The 22500-nt window shown below is 43.6% G+C and overlaps 1 protein-coding gene across 5 annotated transcripts in view; it reads right to left on the bottom strand.

Moving 5' to 3' along the window:
- The window catches only part of LOC120028121 (abl interactor 1-like), a 133068-nt gene that overhangs the window by 39676 nt on the left and 70892 nt on the right, over positions 1–22500 (bottom strand). For 4 of the 5 annotated variants that reach the window (XM_038973311.1, XM_038973312.1, XM_038973313.1 and 1 more), the window contains exons 3-5: positions 22300–22476; positions 7991–8115; positions 4012–4152 (exon numbers count right to left, since the gene is read on the bottom strand). In XM_038973311.1, coding sequence (XP_038829239.1) covers positions 4012–4152; positions 7991–8115; positions 22300–22476 — 443 coding nt within the window. The remainder of the gene's footprint in view (positions 1–4011; positions 4153–7990; positions 8116–22299; positions 22477–22500) is intronic. The other variant, XM_038973315.1, reaches the window with a different exon arrangement.

Below are 22500 nucleotides of genomic sequence, written 5' to 3'. Positions count from 1 at the left end.
CGCTTTCAAGGAGCGGGACTCTAAACCGACCGCTAATAAGAAATCCCGCTATGCCCTCTGATGAACCATCAAACAGGCAAAGCGTAAATACAGGGCAAAGATTGAATCCTACTACACCGGCTCCGATGCTCGTCGGATGTGGCAAGGCTTGCAAACTATTACGGACTACAAAGGGAAGCCCAGCCGCGAGCTGCCCAGTGACATAAGCCTACCAGACGAGCTAAATTACTTATATTCGCGCTTCGAGGCAAGCAGCACTGAAGCATGCACGAGAGCACCAACTGTTCTAGACGACTGTGTGATCACGCTCGCCGTAGCCAATGTGAGTAAGACCTTTAAACAGGTTAACATTCACAAGGCCCCGGAGCCAGACGGATACCAGGAAGTGTACTCTGAGCATGCGCTGACCAACTGGCAAGTGTCTTCACTGTCTGCAAAGTAGTTGGTGAACCAGGTGAGGCAGTCACTAGAAAAACCAAGGCTATTGAGTCTGCCGATAAGAATACAGTGATTGACAGAGTCGAAAGCCTTGGCCAGGTCGATGAAGACGGCTGCACAATACTGTCTTTTATCGATGGCAGTTATGATATCGTTTAGTACCTTGAGCGTGGCTGAGGTGCACCCGTGACCGGCTCGGAAACCGGATTGCACAGCGGAGAAGGTACGGTGGGATTTGAAATGGTCAGTGATCTGTTTATTAACTTGGCTTTCGAAGACTTTAGAGAGGCAGGGCAGGATAGATATAGGTCTGTAGCAGTTTGAGTCTAGAGTGTCACCCCCTTTGGAGAGGGGGATGACCGCGGCAGCTTTCCAATCTTTAGAGATCTCGGACGATACGAAAGAGAGGTTGAACAGGCTGGTAATAGGGGTTGCAACAATGGTGGTGGATAGTTTTAGAAAGAGAGGGTGCAGATTGTCTAGCCCAGCTGATTTGTACGGGTCCAGGTTTTGCAGCTCTTTCAGAACATCTGCTATCTGGATTTGGGTGAAGGAGAAGCTGGGGAGGCTTGGGCGAGTAGCTGTGGGGGGGCGGAGCTGTTGGCCGGGGTTGGAGTAGCCAGGAGGAAGGCATGGCCAGCCGTAGAGAAATGTTTATTGAAATTTTCGATTATCATGGATTTATCGGTGGTGACCGTGTTACCTAGCCTCAGTGCAGTGGGCAGCTGGGAGGAGGTGCTCTTGTTCTCCATAGACTTTACAGTGTCCCTAAACTTTTTGGAGTTAGAGCTACAGGATGCAAATTTCTGTTTGAAAAAGCTAGCCTTTGCTTTCCTGACTGACTGCGTGTATTGGTTTCTGACTTCCCTTAACAATTGCATATCGCGGGGACTATTCGATGCTATTGCAGTCCGCCACAGGATGTTCTTTTGCTGGTCAAGGACAGTCAGGTCTGGAGTGAACCAAGGGCTATATCTGTTCTTAGTTCTGCATTTTTTAAAAGGGGCATGCTTATTTAAGATGGTGAGGATATTACTTTTAAAGAACAACCAGGCATCCTCGACTGACAGGATGAGGTCAATATCTTTCCAGGATACCCGGGCCAGGTCGATTAGAAAGGCCTGCTCGCAGAAGTGTTTTAGGGAGCGTCTGACAGTGATGAGGGGTGGTCGTTTGACCGCGGACCCATAGCGGATACAAGCAATGAGGCAGTGATCGCTGAGATCCTGATGGAAAACAGCAGAGGTGTATTTGGAGGGCAAGTTGGTCAGGATAATGTCTATGAGGGTGCCCATGTTTACGGATTTAGGGTTGTACCTGGTGGGTTCCTTGATAATTTGTGTGAGATTGAGGGCATCTAGCTTAGATTGTAGGACTGCCGGGGTGTTAAGCATATCCCAGTTTAGGTCACCTAACAGAACAAACTCTGAAGCTAGACGGGGAGCGATCAATTCACATATGGTGTCCAGGGCACAGCTGGGAGCGGAGGGGGGTCGGTAACAGTGAGAGACTTATTTCTGGAGAGATTAATTTTTAAAATTAGAAGTTCGAACTGTTTAGGTATAGACCTGGAAAGTATGATACAACTTTGCAGGCTATCTCTGCAGTAGATTGCAACTCCTCCCCCTTTGGCAGTTCTATCTTGACGGAAAATGTTGTAGTTGGGTATGGAAATCTCAGAATTTTTGGTGGCCTTCCTAAACCAGGATTCAGACACGGCGAGGACATCAGGGTTGGCAGAGTGTGCTAAAGCAGTGAGTAAAACAAACTTAAGGATGAGGCTTCTGATGTTAACATGCATGAAACCAAGGCTTTTTCGATCACAGAAGTCAACAAATGAGGGTGCCTGAGGACATGCAGGGCCTGGGTTTACCTCCACATCACCCGAGGAACAGAGGAGGAGTAGGATGAGGGTACGGCTAAAGGCTAGCAAAACTGGTCGTCTAGAGCGTTGGGGACAAGGAATAAAAGGAGCAGATTTCTGGGCGTGGTAGAATAGATTCAGGGCATAATGTGCAGACAGGGGTATGGTGGGGTGCGGGTACAGCGGAGGTAAGCCCAGGCACTGAGTGATGATAAGAGAGGTTGCATCTCTGGACATGCTGGTTATAATGGGTGAGGTCACCGCATGTGTGGGAGGTGGGACAAAGGAGGTGTCAGAGGTATGATGAGTGGAACTAGGGGCTCCATTGTAAACTAAAACAATGATAACTAACCTAAACAACAGTATACAAGGCATATTGACATATGAGAGAGACATACAGCGAGGCATGAAGTAATCACAGGTGTTGATTGGGAGAGCTAGCTAAGACAACAACAGGTGAGACAACAATAGCTAATCAGCTAAAACAACAACAACAGGTAAAATGGCGATGAATGGGCAGAGAGGATCGGTTAACTACACACAGGGCCTGAATTCGAGGCTGGGGCCGACAGATAAACAAAAATAAACAGAATGGAGTACCGTGATTAATGTACAGTCCAGCAGGCATCAGCTATGTAGCCAAGTGATCATAGGGTCCAGGGGACAGCAATAGATGGAACAGGGAATTATATTGCATTGTATTATGTTATATTACATTGCATTATATTATATTGTACTATATTATATTACATTGTATTATATTATACTGTATTATATTGTACTATATTATATTACATTGTATTACATTGTATTATATTACATTGTATGATATTATATTACATTGTATTATATTGTATTATTTTATATTGTACTATATTATATTACATTGTATTATATTGTATTATATTATATTGTACTATATTATATGACATTGTATTATATTATATTGTATTATTTTATATTGTACTATATTATATTACATTGTATTATACTATACTATATTGTATTATATTATATTGTACTATATTATATTACATTGTATTATATTATATTGTACTATTTTATATTACATTGTATTATATTATATTACATTGTATTATATTATATTGTATTATATTATATTGTACTATATTATATGATATTGTATTATATTATATTGTATTATTTTATATTGTACTATATTATATTACATTGTATTATACTATACTATATTGTATTATATTGTACTATATTATATTACCTTGTATTATATTATATTCATGACCATCTCAGTCAGCATTACAGCCTTCTAATGAAGCAACTTCTATTACCCATAACTCATATCTCAGCTCTCGCAGTGTGACTTTCTAACTCAGGGATTTCAGTGATCGTGGCAGGGGTCTAAACACACAGAGGAGGACTTGGGATTTAAAAAATAAAAAACCCTTTACACTGCAGGCCTTTAGGAACATGTCTGAATCCTTCCAGGCCTTGTTAGTTGAACGTTGTTATTGACAGTAGTTGGGAGGGGAGCTGTGAAAGCACCTGAACATGATCAAGTGAAGAGACTAGAAACGTCAGGTGGGATAAAAATTGTGAGGGTTGCTTTTCTCAAATTCAGAGAGGCTGTGAGAGAGACATTTAGAGCTGTTGACACTCATGGTACTACAAGGACACAATAGTGTGTGTGTGTATGCGTGTGTGTGTGTGCATGCGTGTGTGAGCATTACCTGTGGGTTCTTTGTCTCTGGTTGAGAGATGCAGTGCATCCGGGGCTGTGCTGGCTGCCTAGTCGAGCAGGGCTGGTCATATAGTCGTTTGGCACTGTGGGTGGTTTCACCGGCTCTAGAGGTTTACAGGGTGTGCTGCGTCTGTTAAAGTCAACCGAACACAGAGAGGGAGATAAAGAGGAGAATGACTCAGAATGAACCAGAATGAACCAGAATGACTCAGAATGAACCGAATGAACCAGAATGAACCAGAATGACTCAGAATGAACCAGAATGACTCAGAATGAACCAGAATGACTCAGAATGAACCAGAATGAACCGAATGAACCAGAATTAACCAGAATGAACCAGAATGACTCAGAATGACTCCGAATGAACCAGAATGAACAAGAAGGACTCAAAATGAATCAGAATGAATCAGGGGTCCATTCAATTTAGAATAAAAAAAATCAATGAATACAAAAAAATCCTCATTGGAAAGTAATGGAGAAAATGTCCCTATTCACGAATGGAAGTTATCTCCTAAAACGTGGATGTTGAGTTGGAAGGCAGTAGAACCCGACGTTACGATGTACATGTACTTGTTACACACCTTCGGAAAGTATTCCCCTCGACTTATTCCACATTCTGTTGTGCTACAGCCTGAATTAAAAATTGCTTTGCACATCTGGATTTGGGGATTGTCTCCCATTCTTCCTTGCAGATTTTTTCAAACTCTGTCAAGTAAGATGGGAAGCGGCGATAAACAGCAATCTTCAAGCCTTTCCAAAGATTTTCAATAGGATTGAAATCTGGGCTTTGGCTGGGCCACTCAAGGACTTTCACATTCTTCTTCTTCTGAAGTCATTCCAGCATTGCTTTAGCTGTTTGCTTGGGGTCATTGTCCTGTTGGAACATAAACCTCTCTCTGAGGTTGCTTGTGGTCATTGTCCTGTTGGAACATAAACCTCTCTCTGAGGTTGCTTGTGGTCATTGTCCTGTTGGAACATAAACCTCTCTCTAAGGTTGCTTGTGGTCATTGTCCTGTTGGAACATAAACCTCTCTAAGGTTGCTTGTGGTTATTGTCCTGTTGGAACATAAACCTCTCTCTGAGGTTGCTTGCTCTCTAATGCAGGTCCTAGTCAAGGAGTTGCCTTTATTTGGATCCATTCATTGTTCCCTCTATCCTTACTAGTCTACCCCATAGTATGATGATGCTGCCACCACCATGATTCACGGTAGGGATGGTGTTAGACGGGTCATGAGTTATGCCTGGTTTTGTCTCTTTGCATTCAGGCCAAAGAGTTCCATTTTTTGTCTCATCAGACCACTGAATCTTTTTCCTTGTGCTCTCTTTCATGTGCCATTTGAGCAAACTCCAGGTGTGCTTTCATGTGCCATTTTCACAGAAGTGGCTTCCGTCTGGCCACTCTCCCATAAATCCCAGATTGGTGAAGTGCTGTAGAGACTGTTGTCCTTCTAGCAGGTTCTCCCATCTCAGCCAAGAAACTATGTTGTTCTGTCAGAGTGGTCATTGGGTTCTTGGGTTCTCTAGGCAGAGTCTGGGTAGTTCCATTTCCCAATGATGGAGATCACTGTGCTCTTGGAAACTTTTAACACTCTAGAAATTGTTTTGTACCCTTCCCCAGATACAGCGCCTTCGGTAAGTATTCAGACCCCTTGACGTTTTCCACATTTTGTTACGTTACAGCCTTATTATAAAATTCATTAAATAAAACATTTTCCTCATCAATCTACACACAATACCCTATAACGACAAAGTGAAAACAGGTTTTTAGAATGAGAAACCCAGAAATACCTTATTTACATAAGTATTCAGACCCTTTGCTATGAGACTCGAAATTGAGCTCAGGTGCATCCTGTTTCCATTGACCATTCTTGAGATGTTTCTACAACTTGTGGTCCACCAATCAGGCATTTATGGTAGAGTGGCCAGACGGAGCCATTCCTCAGTAAAAGCCACATGACAGCTCACTTGGAGTTTGCCAAAAGGCACCTAAAGGTCTCTCAGACCATGAGAAACAAGATTCTCTGGTCTGATGAAACCAAGATTGAACTCTTTGGCCTGAATGCCAAGCGCCACGCCTGGAGGAAACCTGGCACCATCCCTATGGTGAAGCATGGTGGTGGCAGCAATGTGCTGTGAGGATGTTTTTCAGTGTCATAGACTGGGAGACTAGTCAGGATCGAGGGAAAGATGAACGGAGCAAAGTACAGAGAGATCTTTGATGAAAACCTGCTCCAGATCGCTCAGGACCTCAGACTGGGGCAAAGGTTCACCTTCCAGCAGGACAACGACCCTAAGCACACAGCCAAGACAATGCAGGAGTGGCTTCGGGACAAGTCTCTGAATGCCCATGAGTGTCCCAGCCAGAGCCCGGACTTGAACCCGATCGAACATCTCTGGAGAGACCTGAAAATTGCTGTGCAGCGACGCTCCCCATCCAACCTGACAGAGCTTGAGAGGATCTGCAGAGAAGAAAGAGAGAAACTCCCCAAATACAGGTGTGCCAAGCTTGTAGCGTCATACCCAAGAAGACTCGAGGCTGTAATCGCTGCCAAAGGTGTTTCAACAAAGTACTGAGTAAGGGGTCTGAATACTTATGTAAATGTGATATTTCATTTAGTTTTATTTATAAATAAGCAAAAATGTCTATAAACCTGTTTTTGCTTTGTCATTATGGGGTATTGTGATATCATTATGGGGTATTGTGATGTCATTATGGGGTATTGTGATGTCATTATGGGGTATTGTGATGTCATTATGGGGTATTGTGATGTCATTATGGGGTATTGTCTGCAGATTGATGAGAGAAAAAAGCAATGTAATACATTTTAGAACAAGGCTGTAATGTAACAACATGTGGAAAAAGTCAAGGGGTCTGAATACTTTCCGAAGGCACTGTATCTACCTCATCACAATTCTGTCTCGGAGCTCTACGGACAGTTCCTTCAGGACTTCATGGTAAAGTTTCTGCTCTGACATGACCTTTCAACTGTGGCACCTTATATAGACAGGTGTATTTCTTTCAACAACAAACAAAAATATTTTTTTGTTATTTAACCTTTATTTAACTAGGCAAGTCAGTTAAGAACAAAAGTCTTATTTATAATGACGGCCTACTCCGGCCAAACCCGGACGATGCTGGGCCAATTGTGCGCCGCCCTAAATCACGTCCAAACAATTGAAATTGGCCTCCAGTGAAGTCGTATGAACCTGAGTTCAAGTTGGAGTTCAAGTTGGAGTTCAAGTTGGAGTTCAAGTTAGAGTGTCATAGCAAAAAGGTCTGAATAATCTGTTTTTAAATTTTCAATAAATATGCAAAAAAAAAAAAAGAGCATAAAACATGCTTTCACTTCATCATTATCATGTATTGTGTGTAGATGGTTAAATTAAATATTTAAATCCATTTTGAATTCAGGCTATAACAACATAATGTTGAATAAATCAATGGGGTATGAATACATTCTGAAGGCACTGTATATATCATATTAACAACATAGTAACCTTTTCCAAAACCTTTTTAACAACCATTTCACAACACACTGAAACGCTCTATACAAGTAAAAGTCAGTGAAAATCTATGCTGGGGAATCTATCAGCAGGACTTTCCACAGCAGTGACTACGACAGCTAACTGAAATAGAGCTTATCTGTGTTACAGGCCAGAATTACTGCCTGCTTTGTGTTACACTGCAACTTTATATCAAACCGTGATTGCGTCCCATATGGCACCCTATTCCCTACATAGTGCACTACTTTTGACTAGAACCCTATTGGTCCTTGTCAAAAGCAGTGCCCGACATAAGGAAAAGGGTGCAATTTGAGACTGAACCCATGTCAAAGATCAGGACGGGACTAACTTTCATGTCCCCCGGCTACGAGTCCAAACTCCCCAAAATAGCTGTGCCTCTACTCTGCCTTCTAACATGTTGACTACAAAAAGTCGTCCCTTGTTAAAAAAGGAGGCCATCTTACCCCAGAGTTCCACGCCCTGACAACGTCCCTGTCACGGGAGGCGGGCTAGGAGGTTTCTGTGTTGGCGGATTGGTCCTCGATAGCGTTCCTCCTCCTCCTCTGATTGGCTGATTGTTTCCATGCTGCTGTTGTAAGAAAATAAATCTCTGTAACACATTTAACATAGTGGTAGCATAAAGACTAAGTTGTACAACACGTGAAATGTGACAGGCTTCCCAGATTCAGTATCTTTATCTTTAACGAGACATTCTAGCTTAGTAGCATATTGATAGCAGGACTTAGTCACAAGGTGAAGCCAGGTGAAAACCCACAGAGTAATTCCAAGAGAGTTTCTGCTTAACATTGTGACATGTTTGTTACAAACATGGTGTTCTACCAAGCATGTAAAACAAACAGATAAACATAGCCAACAACTAAGGTCACGCCACAGCTACCATCTGATTTTTCTAGGGAGGTACTTTCGAGGTTATTGTTTTAACAAGAGTTATAAATATTCAAAAGCGTACTCCTTTTATCTGGGAAGCCCATACAACAGACTAGATAGTTATACTAGACAGTTATACTAGATAGTTATACTAGACAGTTATACTAGATAGTTATACTAGATAGTTATACTAGATAGTTATACTAGATAGTTATACTAGACAGTTATACTAGATAGCTATAGTTATACTAGATAGTTATACTAGATAGTTATACTAGATAGCTATACTAGATAGTTATACTAGACAGTTATACTAGATAGTTATACTAGATAGCTATACTAGATAGTTATACTAGACAGTTATACTAGATAGTTATACTAGATAGCTATACTAGATAGGTATACTAGATAGTTATACTAGATAGCTATACTAGATAGTTATACTAGATAGTTATACTAGATAGTTATACTAGATAGCTATACTAGATAGTTATACTAGATAGTTATACTAGATAGTTATACTAGATAGCTATAGTTATACTAGACAGTTATACTAGATAGTTATACTAGATAGTTATACTAGATAGTTATACTAGATAGTTATACTAGATAGCTATACTAGATAGTTATACTAGATAGCTATACTAGATAGTTATACTAGATAGCTATACTAGATAGTTATACTAGATAGCTATACTAGATAGTTATACTAGATAGTTATACTAGATAGTTATACTAGATAGTTATACTAGATAGTTATACTAGATAGTTATACTAGATAGTTATACTAGATAGCTATACTAGATAGTTATACTAGATAGCTATAGTTATACTAGATAGTTATACTAGATAGTTATACTAGATAGTTATAGTTATACTAGATAGCTATACTAGATAGTTATACTAGATAGCTATAGTTATACTAGATAGCTATACTAGATAGTTATACTAGATAGCTATAGTTATACTAGATAGTTATACTAGATAGTTATACTAGATAGTTATACTAGATAGTTATACTAGATAGTTATACTAGATAGCTATACTAGATAGTTATACTAGATAGTTATACTAGATAGTTATACTAGATAGCTATAGTTATACTAGATAGTTATACTAGATAGTTATACTAGATAGTTATACTAGATAGCTATAGTTATACTAGATAGCTATACTAGATAGTTATACTAGATAGCTATAGTTATACTAGATAGGTATACTAGATAGTTATACTAGATAGTTATACTAGATAGTTATACTAGATAGTTATACTAGATAGCTATACTAGATAGTTATACTAGATAGTTATACTAGATAGTTATACTAGATAGCTATAGTTATACTAGACAGTTATACTAGATAGTTATACTAGATAGTTATACTAGATAGTTATACTAGATAGTTATACTAGATAGCTATACTAGATAGTTATACTAGATAGCTATACTAGATAGTTATACTAGATAGCTATACTAGATAGTTATACTAGATAGCTATACTAGATAGTTATACTAGACAGTTATACTAGATAGTTATACTAGACAGTTATACTAGATAGTTATACTAGATAGTTATACTAGACAGTTATACTAGATAGCTATACTAGATAGTTATACTAGATAGTTATACTAGATAGTTATACTAGATAGTTATACTAGATAGCTATAGTTATACTAGATAGTTATACTAGATAGTTATACTAGATAGTTATACTAGATAGTTATACTAGATAGCTATAGTTATACTAGATAGTTATACTAGATAGTTATACTAGATAGTTATACTAGACAGTTATACTAGATAGCTATACTAGATAGTTATACTAGATAGGTATACTAGATAGTTATACTAGATAGCTATAGTTATACTAGATAGTTATACTAGATAGGTATACTAGATAGTTATACTAGATAGCTATAGTTATACTAGATAGTTATACTAGATAGTTATACTAGGTAGTTATACTAGACAGTTATACTAGATAGCTATACTAGATAGTTATACTAGATAGCTATACTAGATAGTTATACTAGATAGCTATACTAGATAGTTATACTAGATAGTTATACTAGACAGTTATACTAGATAGTTATACTAGACAGTTATACTAGATAGTTATACTAGATAGTTATACTAGATAGTTATACTAGATAGCTATACTAGACAGTTATACTAGATAGTTATACTAGATAGTTATACTAGATAGTTATACTAGATAGTTATACTAGATAGCTATAGTTATACTAGATCGTTATACTAGATAGTTATACTAGATAGGTATACTAGATAGTTATACTAGATAGCTATAGTTATACTAGATATGTATACTAGATAGTTATACTAGACAGTTATACTAGATAGTTATACTAGATAGCTATAGTTATACTAGATAGGTATACTAGATAGTTATACTAGATAGGTATACTAGATAGCTATACTAGATAGTTATACTAGATAGGTATACTAGATAGTTATACTAGATAGCTATAATAGATAGGTATACTAGATAGGTATACTAGATAGTTATACTAGATAGCTATAATAGATAGGTATACTAGATAGGTATACTAGATAGTTATACTAGATAGCTATACTAGATAGTTATACTAGATAGTTATACTAGATAGTTATACTAGATAGCTATAGTTATACTAGATAGTTATACTAGATAGTTATACTAGATAGTTATACTAGATAGCTATACTAGATAGTTATACTAGATAGTTATACTAGATAGTTATACTAGATAGTTATACTAGATAGTTATACTAGATAGTTATACTAGATAGTTATACTAGATAGCTATACTAGATAGTTATACTAGATAGTTATACTAGATAGCTATAGTTATACTAGATAGTTATACTAGATAGCTATACTAGATAGTTATACTAGATAGTTATACTAGATAGTTATACTAGATAGTTATACTAGATAGTTATACTAGATAGTTATACTAGACAGTTATACTAGATAGCTAGCTATACTAGATAGTTATACTAGATAGCTATACTAGATAGTTATACTAGATAGTTATACTAGATAGTTATACTAGATAGTTATACTAGATAGCTATACTAGATAGTTATACTAGATAGTTATACTAGATAGCTATAGTTATACTAGATAGTTATATTAGATAGCTATAGTTATACTAGATAGTTATACTAGATAGTTATACTAGATAGTTATACTAGATAGTTATACTAGATAGTTATACTAGATAGCTATAGTTATACTAGATAGTTATACTAGATAGTTATACTAGATAGCTATACTAGATAGTTATACTAGATAGTTATACTAGATAGCTATACTAGACAGTTATACTAGATAGTTATACTAGATAGTTATACTAGATAGTTATACTAGATAGCTATACTAGATAGCAATACTAGATAGTTATACTAGATAGTTATACTAGATAGCTATAGTTATACTAGATAGTTATACTAGATAGTTATACTAGATAGTTATACTAGATAGTTATACTAGATAGCTATACTAGATAGCTATACTAGATAGCTATACTAGATAGCTATACTAGATAGTTATACTAGATAGCTAGCTATACTAGATAGCTATACTAGATAGTTATACTAGATAGTTCCTTCTCCTATGTCCTCCCCCTTCTCTCTATGTCTCTCCCTTCTCTCTATTCCTCCCCTTCTCTCTATGTCCTCTCCTTCACTTCTATGTCCTCTCCTTCCTCTATGTCCTCTCCCTTCTCTCTATGTCCTTCCCCTCTCCTCATGTCCTCCTTCTCTCTATGTCTCTCCCTTCTCTCTATGTTCCCTCCCTTTCTCTCTATGTTTTTCCTCTCCCTTCTCTCTATGTCCTCCCCTCCCTCTATGTCCTCTCCCTTCTCTCTATGTCCTCTCCCTTCTCTCTATGTCCTCTCCCTTCTCTCTATGTCCTCTCCCTTCTCTCTATGTCCTCCCCTCTCTCTATGTCCTCCCCCTTCTCTCTATGTCCTCCCCCTCTCTCTATGTCCTCTCCCTTCTCTCTATGTCCTCCCCCTTCTCTCTATGTCCTCTCCCTTCTCTCTATGTCCTCCCCCTCTCTCTATGTCCTCTCCCTTCTCTCTATGTCCTCCCCCTTCACTCTATGTCCTCCCCTTCTCTCTATGTCCCCACCTTCCTCTATTCCTCTCCCTTCTCTCTATGTCCTCTCCCTTCTCTCTATGTCCTCCCCCTTTCTCTCTTATGTCCTCCCCCTTCTCTCTATGTCCCTCCCCCTCTCTCTATGTCCTCTCCCTTCTCTCTATGTCCTCCCTTCTCTCTATGTCCTCCCCTTCTCTCTATGTCCTCTTCCTCTCTCTCTATGTCCTCCCCCTTCTCTCTATGTCCTCCCCCTTCTCTCTATGTCCTCTCCCTTCTCTCTATGTCCTCTCCCTTCTCTCTATGTCCTCCCTTCTCTCTATGCCCTCCCCTTCTCTCTATGTCCTCCCCCTCTCTCTATGTCCTCCCCCTTCTCTCTATGTCCTATCCCTTCTCTCTATGTCCTCCCCTTTTCTAAATTGTCTCTATGTCCTCTCCTTCCTCTGCTTTCTCCTATGTCCTCCCTCTCTCTATGTCCTCCCCTTCTCTCTATGTCTCCCTTCTCTCTATGTCCTCCCCTTCTTCTCTATGTCCTCCCCCTTCTCTCTAGTTCCCCACACCTTCTCTCTATGTCCTCCCCTCTCTCTATGTCCTCTCCCTTCTCTCTATGTCCCTCCCCCTTCTCTCTATGTCCTCCCCTTCTCTCTATGTCCTCCCCCTTCTCTCTATGTCCTCTCCCTTCTCTCTATGTCCTCCCCCTTCTCTCTATGTCCTCTCCTTTCTCTCTATGTCCTCTCCCTTCTCTCTATGTCCTCCCCCTTCTCTCTATGTCCTCTCCTTTCTCTCTATGTCCTCTCCCTTCTCTCTATGTCCCTCCCTTTTTTTCTCTCTATGTCCTCTCTTCCCTCTATGTCCTCTCCCTTCTCTCTATGTCCTCTCCCTTCTCTCTATGTCCTCTCCCTTCTCTCTATGTCCTCTCCCTTCTCTCTATGTCCTCCCCTTCTCTCTATGTCCTCCCCTCTCTCTATGTCCTCTCCCTTCTCTCTATGTCCTCTCCCTTCTCTCTATGTCCTCCCCCTTCTCTCTATGTCCTCTCCCTTCTCTCTATGTCCTCCCCCTTCTCTCTATGTCCTCTCCTTCACTCTATGTCCTCTCCCTCTCTCTATGTCCTCTCCCTTCTCTCTATGTCCTCCCCCTTCTCTCTATGTCCTCTCCCTCTCTCTATGTCCTCTCCCTTCTCTCTATGTCCTTCCCCTCTCTCTATGTCCTCCCTTCTCTCTATGTCCTCTCCCTTCTCTCTATGTCCTCCCCCTTCTCTCTATGTCCTCTCCCTTCTCTCTATGTCCTCCCCCTTCTCTCTATGTCCTCTCCTTCACTCTATGTCCTCTCCCTCTCTCTATGTCCTCTCCCTTCTCTCTATGTCCTCCCCCTTCTCTCTATGTCCTCTCCCTTCTCTCTATGTCCTCCCCCTTCTCTCTATGTCCTCTCCCTTCTCTCTATGTCCTCCCCCTTCTCTCTATGTCCTCTCCTTCACTCTATGTCCTCTCCTTCACTCTATGTCCTCTCCCTTCTCTCTATGTCCTTCCCCTCTCTCTATGTCCTCCCTTCTCTCTATGTCCTCTCCCTTCTCTCTATGTCCTCTCCCTTCTCTCTATGTCCTCTCCCTTCTCTCTATGTCCTCCCCTTCTCTCTATGTCCTCCCCCTCTCTCTATGTCCCTCCCTTCTCTCTATGTCCTCTCCCTTCTCTCTATGTCCCTCCCTTCTCTCTATGTCCTCTCCCTTCTCTCTATGTCCTCCCCTTCTCTCTATGTCTCCTCCCTTCTCTCTATGTCCTCTCCCTTCTCTCTATGTCCTCCCCCTCTCTCTATGTCCTCTCCCTTCTCTCTATGTCCTCTCCCTTCTCTCTATGTCCTCCCTTCACTCTATGTCCTCCCCCTTCTCTCTATGTCCTCTCCCTTCTCTCTATGTCCTCTCCCTTCTCTCTATGTCCTCTCCCTTCTCTCTATGTCCTCTCCTTTCTCTATGTCCTCTCCCTTCTCTCTATGTCCTCTCCCTTCTCTCTATGTCCTCTCCCTTCTCTCTATGTCCTCTCCCTTCCTCTATTGTCCTCTCCCCCTTCTCTCTATGTCCTCTCCTTCTCTCTATGTCCCTCCCTTCTCTCTATCCTCTCCCTTCTCTCTATGTCCTTCCCCTCTCTCTATGTCCTCCCCTTCTCTCTATGTCCTCTCCCTTCTCTCTATGTCCTCCCCCTCTCTCTATGTCCTCTCCCTTCTCTCTATGTCCTCTCCCTTTCTCTCTATGTCCTCTCCCCTTCTCTCTATGTCCCTCTCCCCTCTCTCTATGTCCTCCCCCTTCTCTCTATGTCCTCTCCCTTCTCCTATCTCTCCCTCTTTTGTCCTCCCCTCTCTCTATGTCCTCCCCCTTCTCTCTATGTCCTCCCTTCTCTCTATGTCCTCTCCCTTCTCTCTATGTCCTCCCCCTTCTCTCTATGTCCTCTCCTTTCTCTCTATGTCCTCTCCCTTCTCTCTATGTCCTCCCCCTTCTCTCTATGTCCTCTCCCTCTCTCTATGTCCTCTCCCTTCTCTCTATGTCCTTCCCCTCTCTCTATGTCCTCCCTTCTCTCTATGTCCTCTCCCTTCTCTCTATGTCCTCTCCCTTCTCTCTATGTCCTCTCCCTTCTCTCTATGTCCTCCCCCTTCTCTCTATGTCCTCTCCTTCACTCTATGTCCTCTCCCTCTCTCTATGTCCTCTCCCTTCTCTCTATGTCCTCCCCCTTCTCTCTATGTCTCTCCCCTTCTCTCATGTCCTCCCCCTTCTCTCTATGTCCTCTCCCTTCTCTCTATGTCCTCCCCCTTCTCTCTATGTCCTCTCCTCACTCTATGTCCTCTCCTTCACTCTATGTCCTCTCCCTTCTCTCTATGTCCTCCCCTCTCTCTATGTCCTCCTCTTACCTCTCCTTCTTCTATTCCTCTCCCTTCTCTCTATGTCCTCTCCCTTCTCTCTATGTCCTCTCCCTTCTCTCTATGTCCTCCCCCTCTCTCTATGTCCTCCTCCTTCTCTCTATGTCCTCTCCCTTCTCTCTATGTCCTCTCCCTTCTCTCTATGTCCTCCCCTTCTCTCTATGTCCTCCCCCTTCTCTCTATGTCCTCTCCCTCTCTCTATGTCCCCTCCCTTCTCTCTATGTCCTCCCCCCTCTCTCTATGTCCTCTCCCTTCTCTCTATTCCTCTCCCTTCTCTCATGTCCTCCCTTCACTCTATGTCCTCCCTTCTCTCTATGTCCTCTCCTTCTCTCTATGTCCTCTCCCTTCTCTCTATGTCCTCTCCCTTCTCTCTATGTCCTCTCCCTTCTCTCTATATCCTCTCCCTTCTCTCTATGTCCTCTCCCTTCTCTCTATGTCCTCTCCCTTCTCTCTATGTCCTCTCCCTTCTCTCTATGTCCTCTCCCCTTCTCTCTTATGTCCTCCCCTTCTCTATGTCCTCTCCCTTCTCTCTATGTCCTCTCCCTTCTCTCTATGTCCTCCCTTCTCTCTATGTCCTCTCCCTTCTCTCTATGTCCTCCCCCTCTCTCTATGTCCTCTCCCTTCTCTCTATGTCCTCTCCCTTCTCTCTATGTCCTCTCCCTTCTCTCTATGTCCTCTCCCTTCTCTCTATGTCCTCCCCCTTCTCTCTATGTCCTCTCCCTTCTCTCTATGTCCTCTCCCTTCTCTCTATGTCCTCCCCCTCTCTCTATGTCCTCCCCCTTCTCTCTATGTCCTCTCCCTTCTCTCTATGTCCTCTCCCTTCTCTCTATGTCCTCCCCCTTCTCTCTATGTCCTCTCCTTTCTCTCTATGTCCTCTCCCTTCTCTCTATGTCCTCCCCTCTCTCTATGTCCCCCCCTTCTCTCTATGTCCTCCCCCTCTCTCTATGTCCTCTCCCTTCTCTCTATGTCCTCTCCCTCTCTCTATGTCCTCTCCCTTCACTCTATGTCCTCCCCCTCTCTCTATGTCCTCCCCCTTCTCTCTATGTCCTCTCCTTCTCTCTATGTCCTCTCCTTCTCTCTTGTCCTCACCCTCTCTCTATGTCCTCCCCCTCTCTCTATGTCTCCCCCTCTCTCTTTCCTCTCCCTTCTCTCTATGTCCTCCCCCTTCTCTCTATGTCCTCTCCCTTCTCTCTATGTCCTCCCCCTCTCTCTATGTCCTCTCCCTTCTCTCTATGTCCTCCCCCTTCACTCTATGTCCTCCCCCTTCTCTCTATGTCCTCTCCCTTCTCTCTATGTCCTCTCCCTTCTCTCTATGTCCTCTCCCTTCTCTCTATGTCCTCCCCCTTCTCTCTATGTCCTCCCCCTTCTCTCTATGTCCTCCCCCTCTCTCTATGTCCTCTCCCTTCTCTCTATGTCCTCCCTTCTCTCTATGTCCTCCCCCTTCTCTCTATGTCCTCTTCCTTCTCTCTATGTCCTCCCCCTTCTCTCTATGTCCTCCCCCTTCTCTCTATGTCCTCCCTTCTCTCTATGTCCTCTCCCTTCTCTATGTCCTCCCTTCTCTCTATGCCCTCCCCTTCTCTCTATGTCCTCCCCCTCTCTCTATGTCCTCCCCCTTCTCTCTATGTCCTATCCCTTCTCTCTATGTCCTCCCCTTTTCTAAATTGTCTCTATGTCCTCTCCATGTCCTCTGCTTTCTCTCTATGTCCTCCGCCTCTCTCTATGTCCTCCCCCTTCTCTCTATGTCCTATCCCTTCTCTCTATGTCCTCCCCCTTTTCTAAATTGTCTCTATGTCCTCCCCCTTCTCTCTATGTCCTCACCCTTCTCTCTATGTCCTCCCCCTCTCTCTATGTCCTCTCCCTTCTCTCTATGTCCTCCCCCTTCTCTCTATGTCCTCCCCCTTCTCTCTATGTCCTCCCCCTTCTCTCTATGTCCTCTCTCTCTTGTCCTCCCTTCTCTCTATGTCCTCTCCTTTCTCTCTATGTCCTCTCCCTTCTCTCTATGTCCTCCCCCTTCTCTCTATGTCCTCTCCTTTCTCTCTATGTCCTCTCCCTTCTCTCTATGTCCTCCCCCTTCTCTCTATGTCCTCTCCTTCTCTATCTAGTCCTCTCTCTCCTTCTCTCTATGTCCTCTCCCTTCTCTCTATGTCCTCTCCCTTCTCTCTATGTCCTCTCCCTTCTCCTCTCTCCTTATGTCTCTCCCTTCTTCTATTCCTCTCCCTTCTTCTATTCCTCCCTTCTCTCTATGTCCTCTCCCTTCTCTCTATGTCCTCTCCCTTTCTCTATGTCCTCCCCCTTCTCTCTAGTTCCCTCTCCTCCTCTATGTCCTCTCCCTTCTCTCTATGTCCTCTCCCTTCTCTCTATGTCCTCTCCCTTCTCTCTATGTCCTCTCCCTTCTCTCTATGTCCTCCCCCTTCTCTCTATGTCCTCTCCTTCACTCTATGTCCTCTCCCTCTCTCTATGTCCTCTCCCTTCTCTCTATGTCCTCCCCCTTCTCTCTATGTCCTCTCCCTCTCTCTATGTCCTCTCTTCTCTCTATGTCCTTCCCTCTCTCTATCTCTCCCTTCTCTCTATGTCCTCTCCCTTCTCTCTATGTCCTCCCCCTTCTCTCTATGTCCTCTCCCTTCTCTCTATGTCCTCCCCCTTCTCTCTATGTCCTCCCTTCACTCTATGTCCTCTCCCTTCTCTATTCCTCTCCCTCTCTCTAGTCCTCCCCTTCTCTCTATGTCCTCTCCCTTCTCTCTATTCCTCCCCCTTCCTCTATTCCTCTCCCTTCTCTCTATGTCCTCCCCTTCTCTCTATGTCCTCTCCTTCACTCTATGTCCTCTCCTTCACTCTATGTCCTCTCCCTTCTCTCTATGTCCTTCCCCTCTCTCTATGTCCTCCCTTCTCTCTATGTCCTCTCCCTTCTCTCTATGTCCTCTCCTTTCTCTCTATGTCCTCTCCCTTCTCTCTATGTCCTCTCCCTTCTCTCTATGTCCTCCCCCTTCTCTCTATGTCCTCCCCCTTCTCTCTATGTCCTCCCCCTCTCTCTATGTCCTCTCCCTTCTCTCTATGTCCTCTCCCTTCTCTATGTCCTCTCCCTTCTCTTTATGTCCTCTCCTTTCTCTCTATGTCCTCCCCCTTCTCTCTATGTCCTCCCCTTCTCTCTATGTCCTCTCCCTTCACTCTATGTCCTCTCCCTTCTCTCTATGTCCTCCCCCTTCTCTCTATGTCCTCTCCCTTCTCTCTATGTCCTCCCCCTCTCTCTATGTCCTCTCCCTTCTCTCTATGTCCTCTCCTTCTCTCTATGTCCTCTCCTTCTCTCTATTCCTCCCCTTCTCTCTATGTCCTCTCCCTTCTCTCTATGTCCTCTCCCTTCTCTATGTCCTCTCCTTCTCTCTATGTCCTCTCCCTTCTCTCTATGTCCTCCCCCTCTCTCTATGTCCTCCCCCTCTCTCTATGTCCTCTCCCTTCTCTCTATGTCCTCCCTCTCTCTATGTCCTCTCCCTTCTCTCTATGTCCTCTCCCTTCTCTCTATGTCCTCCCCCTTCTCTCTATGTCCTCTCCCTTCTCTCTATGTCCTCTCCCTTCTCTCTATGTCCTCCCCTTCTCTCTATGTCCTCTCCCTTCTCTCTATGTCCTTCCCCTCTCTCTATGTCCTCTCCCTTCTCTCTATGTCCTCTCCTTTCTCTCTATGTCCTCTCCTTTCTCTCTATGTCCTCTCTAGAATAGTAGAATACTCAAGGTACAATTTACTGTTGCTAGGTAGAATAGTAGAATACTCAAGGTACAATTTACTGTTGCTAGGTAGAATAGTAGAATACTCAAGGTACAATTTACTGTTGCTGGGTAGAATAGTCGAATACTCAAGGTACAATTTACTGTTGCTAGGTAGAATAGTTGAATACTCAAGGTACAATTTACTGTTGCTAGGTAGAATAGTCGAATACTCAAGGTACAAATTACTGTTGCTAGGTAGAATAGTCGAATACTCAAGGTACAATTTTGAAATCTGGTTGTTCATCAGAAGTTTTTCTCTTGTGATGTCAGTCACTGACAGTCACTGAATTAGCCCATGTCACCTGTAAGTTAGTCTAGCAGCCAGTTATCTAAACTTGTGGTAATCATGGTTGAATTATCATGGTAAGTAACATCTTAGATAACATGGTCGGTAACATGCTAATTTAAAAGCCTTTTCAGTTTACATTAGCCCACACACCATGTGATTTGATGCCTAGTAAATTGAGAGTGGCATGATGGCTTTTATCCTGCCTTATCCTGGCCCATCATTCAACTGGTCGACAACGCTGGCCACTTAATCCAATCATGCCCGACAGCAGAGATTGATTGGTTGATTAATGGGGGTTTGGGATCTCTGGGGGGAGACGGAGGTCTCAAAATGGCCCTGGCTATCAGGGCTCTGATTTCATTAGAGCCGCTGTCATGGCAACCTATCCGACCCCCAACGTTAACTTTAGGGACTAAACTATTCTATAAAGCGTTAGCTTGCAACATATCACGGGCTTCATCTAAACAGAGGAATGTCTTGAGAGAATGCTTTAGAAGAAACCAATATGTCAGTGGTACCACGGCTTCATGAAACTGTTACACTCTGAAGAATTTCTGAGAGCCCATCTCAATATCAGAGAGAAATAGTAGAAACCGATTAAGAGGTCGGTCCATTCAGAACTAAGTGCCTTTTAAATGTCCCATAAATGCATCTCTGCTCACCCTTTTTCACAGAGCTTTCTAACACCAGTTCTATTTGTAGAAATCTATCAAATCAATAGTTGGCTGATTCCAACCCCGCCCCTTACTGAGAATATGTCTGCACGGTTAGCTAGGTGCAATCTACGGATGAGAGGGACACAGTGAGAGAGACAAAGAGAGAAAGGAGGAAGAGGGAGAGAAACAGGGATATGGAGTAAAGGGCGTGAGAGGGGGAGGGGTTAAATGGAGAGAGAGGGGAGGGGTTAAAGAGAGAGAAGGGGAGGGGTTAAAGGGAGAGAAGGGAGGGGTTAAAGGGAGAGAAGGGGAGGGGTTAAAGGGAGAGAGAGGGGAGGGGTTAAAGAGAGAGAAGGGGAGGGGTTAAAGGGAGAGAGAGGGGAGGGGTTAAAGGGAGAGAAGGAGAGGGGTTAAAGGGAGAGAAGGGAGGGGTTAAAGGGAGAGAGAGGGGAGGGGTTAAAGGGAGAGAAGGGAGGGGTTAAAGGGAGAGAAGGGAGGGGTTAAAGGGAGAGAGAGGGGGGGGGTAAAGGGAGAGAAGGAGAGGGGTTAAAGGGAGAGAAGGGGAGGGGTTAAAGGGAGAGAAGGGAGGGTTTAAAGGGAGAGAGAGGGGAGGGGTTAAAGGGAGAGAAGGGGAGGGGTTAAAGGGAGAGAAGGGAGGGTTTAAAGGGGGAGAGGGGAGGGTTAAAGGGAGAGAGGAGGGGTTAAGGGAGAGAAGGGAGGGTTAAAGGGAGAAGAGGGGAGGGGTTAAAGGAGAGAAGGGAGGGTTTAAAGGGAGAGAGAGGGGAGGGTTAAAGGAGAGAAGGGGAGGGTTAAAGGGAGAGAAGGGAGGTTAAAGGGAGAGAAGGGGAGGGGTTAAAGGGAGAGAAGGGAGGGGTTTAAAGGGAGAGAAGGAGGGGTTAAAGGGAGAGAGAGGGGAGGGGTTAAGGGAGAAAAGGAGAGGGGTTAAAGGGAGAGAAGGGAGGGTTAAAGGGAGAGAGAGGGGAGGGGTTAAAGGGAGAGAGAGGGGAGGGGTTAAAGGGAGAGAGAGGGGAGGGGTTAAAGGGAGAGAAGGGAGGGGTTAAAGGGAGAGAGAGGGGAGGGGTTAAAGGGAGAGAAGGAGAGGGGTTAAAGGGAGAGAGGGAGGGGTTAAAGGGAGAGAGAGGGGAGGGGTTAAAGGGAGAGAGAGGGAGGGGTTAACGGGAGAGAGAGGGGAGGGGTTAAAGGGAGAGAAGGGAGGGGTTAAAGGGAGAGAAGGGAGGGTTTAAAGGGAGAGAGAGGGGAGGGGTTAAAGGGAGAGAAGGGAGGGTTAAAGGGAGAGAAGGGAGGGGTTAAAGGGAGAGAGAGGGGAGGGTTAAAGGGAGAGAAGGAGAGGGTTAAGGGAGAGAAGGGGAGGGGTTAAAGGGAGAGAAGGGGAGGGGTTAAAGGAGAGAAGGGAGGGGTTAAAGGGAGAGAAGGGAGGGTTAAAGGGAGAGAAGAGAGGGGTTAAAGGGAGAGAGAGGGGAGGGGTTAAAGGGAGAGAGGAGAGGGGTTAAAGGGAGAGAAGGGAGGGTTAAAGGAGAGAGAGGGGAGGGTTAAAGGGAGAGAAGGAGAGGGGTTAAAGGGAGAGAAGGGAGGGGTTAAAGGGAGAGAAGGGAGGGGTTAAGGGAGAGAGGGAGGGGTTAAAGGGAGAGAAGGGAGGGGTTAAAGGGAGAGAGAGGGGAGGGGTTAAAGGGAGAGAAGGGAGGGGTTAAGGAGAGAAGGGGAGGGGTTAAAGGGAGAGAAGGAGAGGGGTTAAAGGGAGAGAGAGGGGAGGGGTTAAAGGGAGAGAAGGGAGGGGTTAAAGGGAGAGAAGGGGAGGGGTTAAAGGGAGAGAAGGAGAGGGGTTAAAGGAGAGAGGGGAGGGGTTAAAGGGAGAGAAGGGGAGGGGTTAAAGGAGAGAAGGAGAGGGGTTAAAGGGGAGAGAGGGGAGGGGTTAAAGGGAGAGAAGGGAGGGGTTAAAGGGAGAGAAGGGGAGGGGTTAAAGGGAACTAGACAAACAGAGAGAGAGTGTAGAGGAGAAGAAAGTAAAAGGTGGAGGAGCAGTGATTTCTCAGAACGGTAAATAATCTTTTCACTGTCATAGCCATAGGGTGTCGTGAAATAAATCACTGTTGGAATGTGGTTTTAACCAATCAGCATCCAGGATTAGACCAACCCAATGTATAACACGATAGAAAACTCACCTTGACCCCATGGCCAACATCGTCCAGCACGTTGTAGTCGATGGGTTTCCTGATGTACCTCACCGGCCGCTCTATGTTGCCGGGGGCGATGATCTTGTGGGTCCTCGATGTGTTCTTGTTGGTGGTGAGGATCCCGATCTCTCGCCTGGCCACCTTCTCCTTGTGGATGTCCACCGTCTAAAAACACGGGAGAGGGAGAAA

The sequence above is a fragment of the Salvelinus namaycush genome, chromosome 33 (assembly GCF_016432855.1).
Source record: "Salvelinus namaycush isolate Seneca chromosome 33, SaNama_1.0, whole genome shotgun sequence".
NCBI lineage: Eukaryota > Metazoa > Chordata > Actinopteri > Salmoniformes > Salmonidae > Salvelinus > Salvelinus namaycush.
This window is presented reverse-complemented; position numbering and strand designations above follow the sequence as displayed.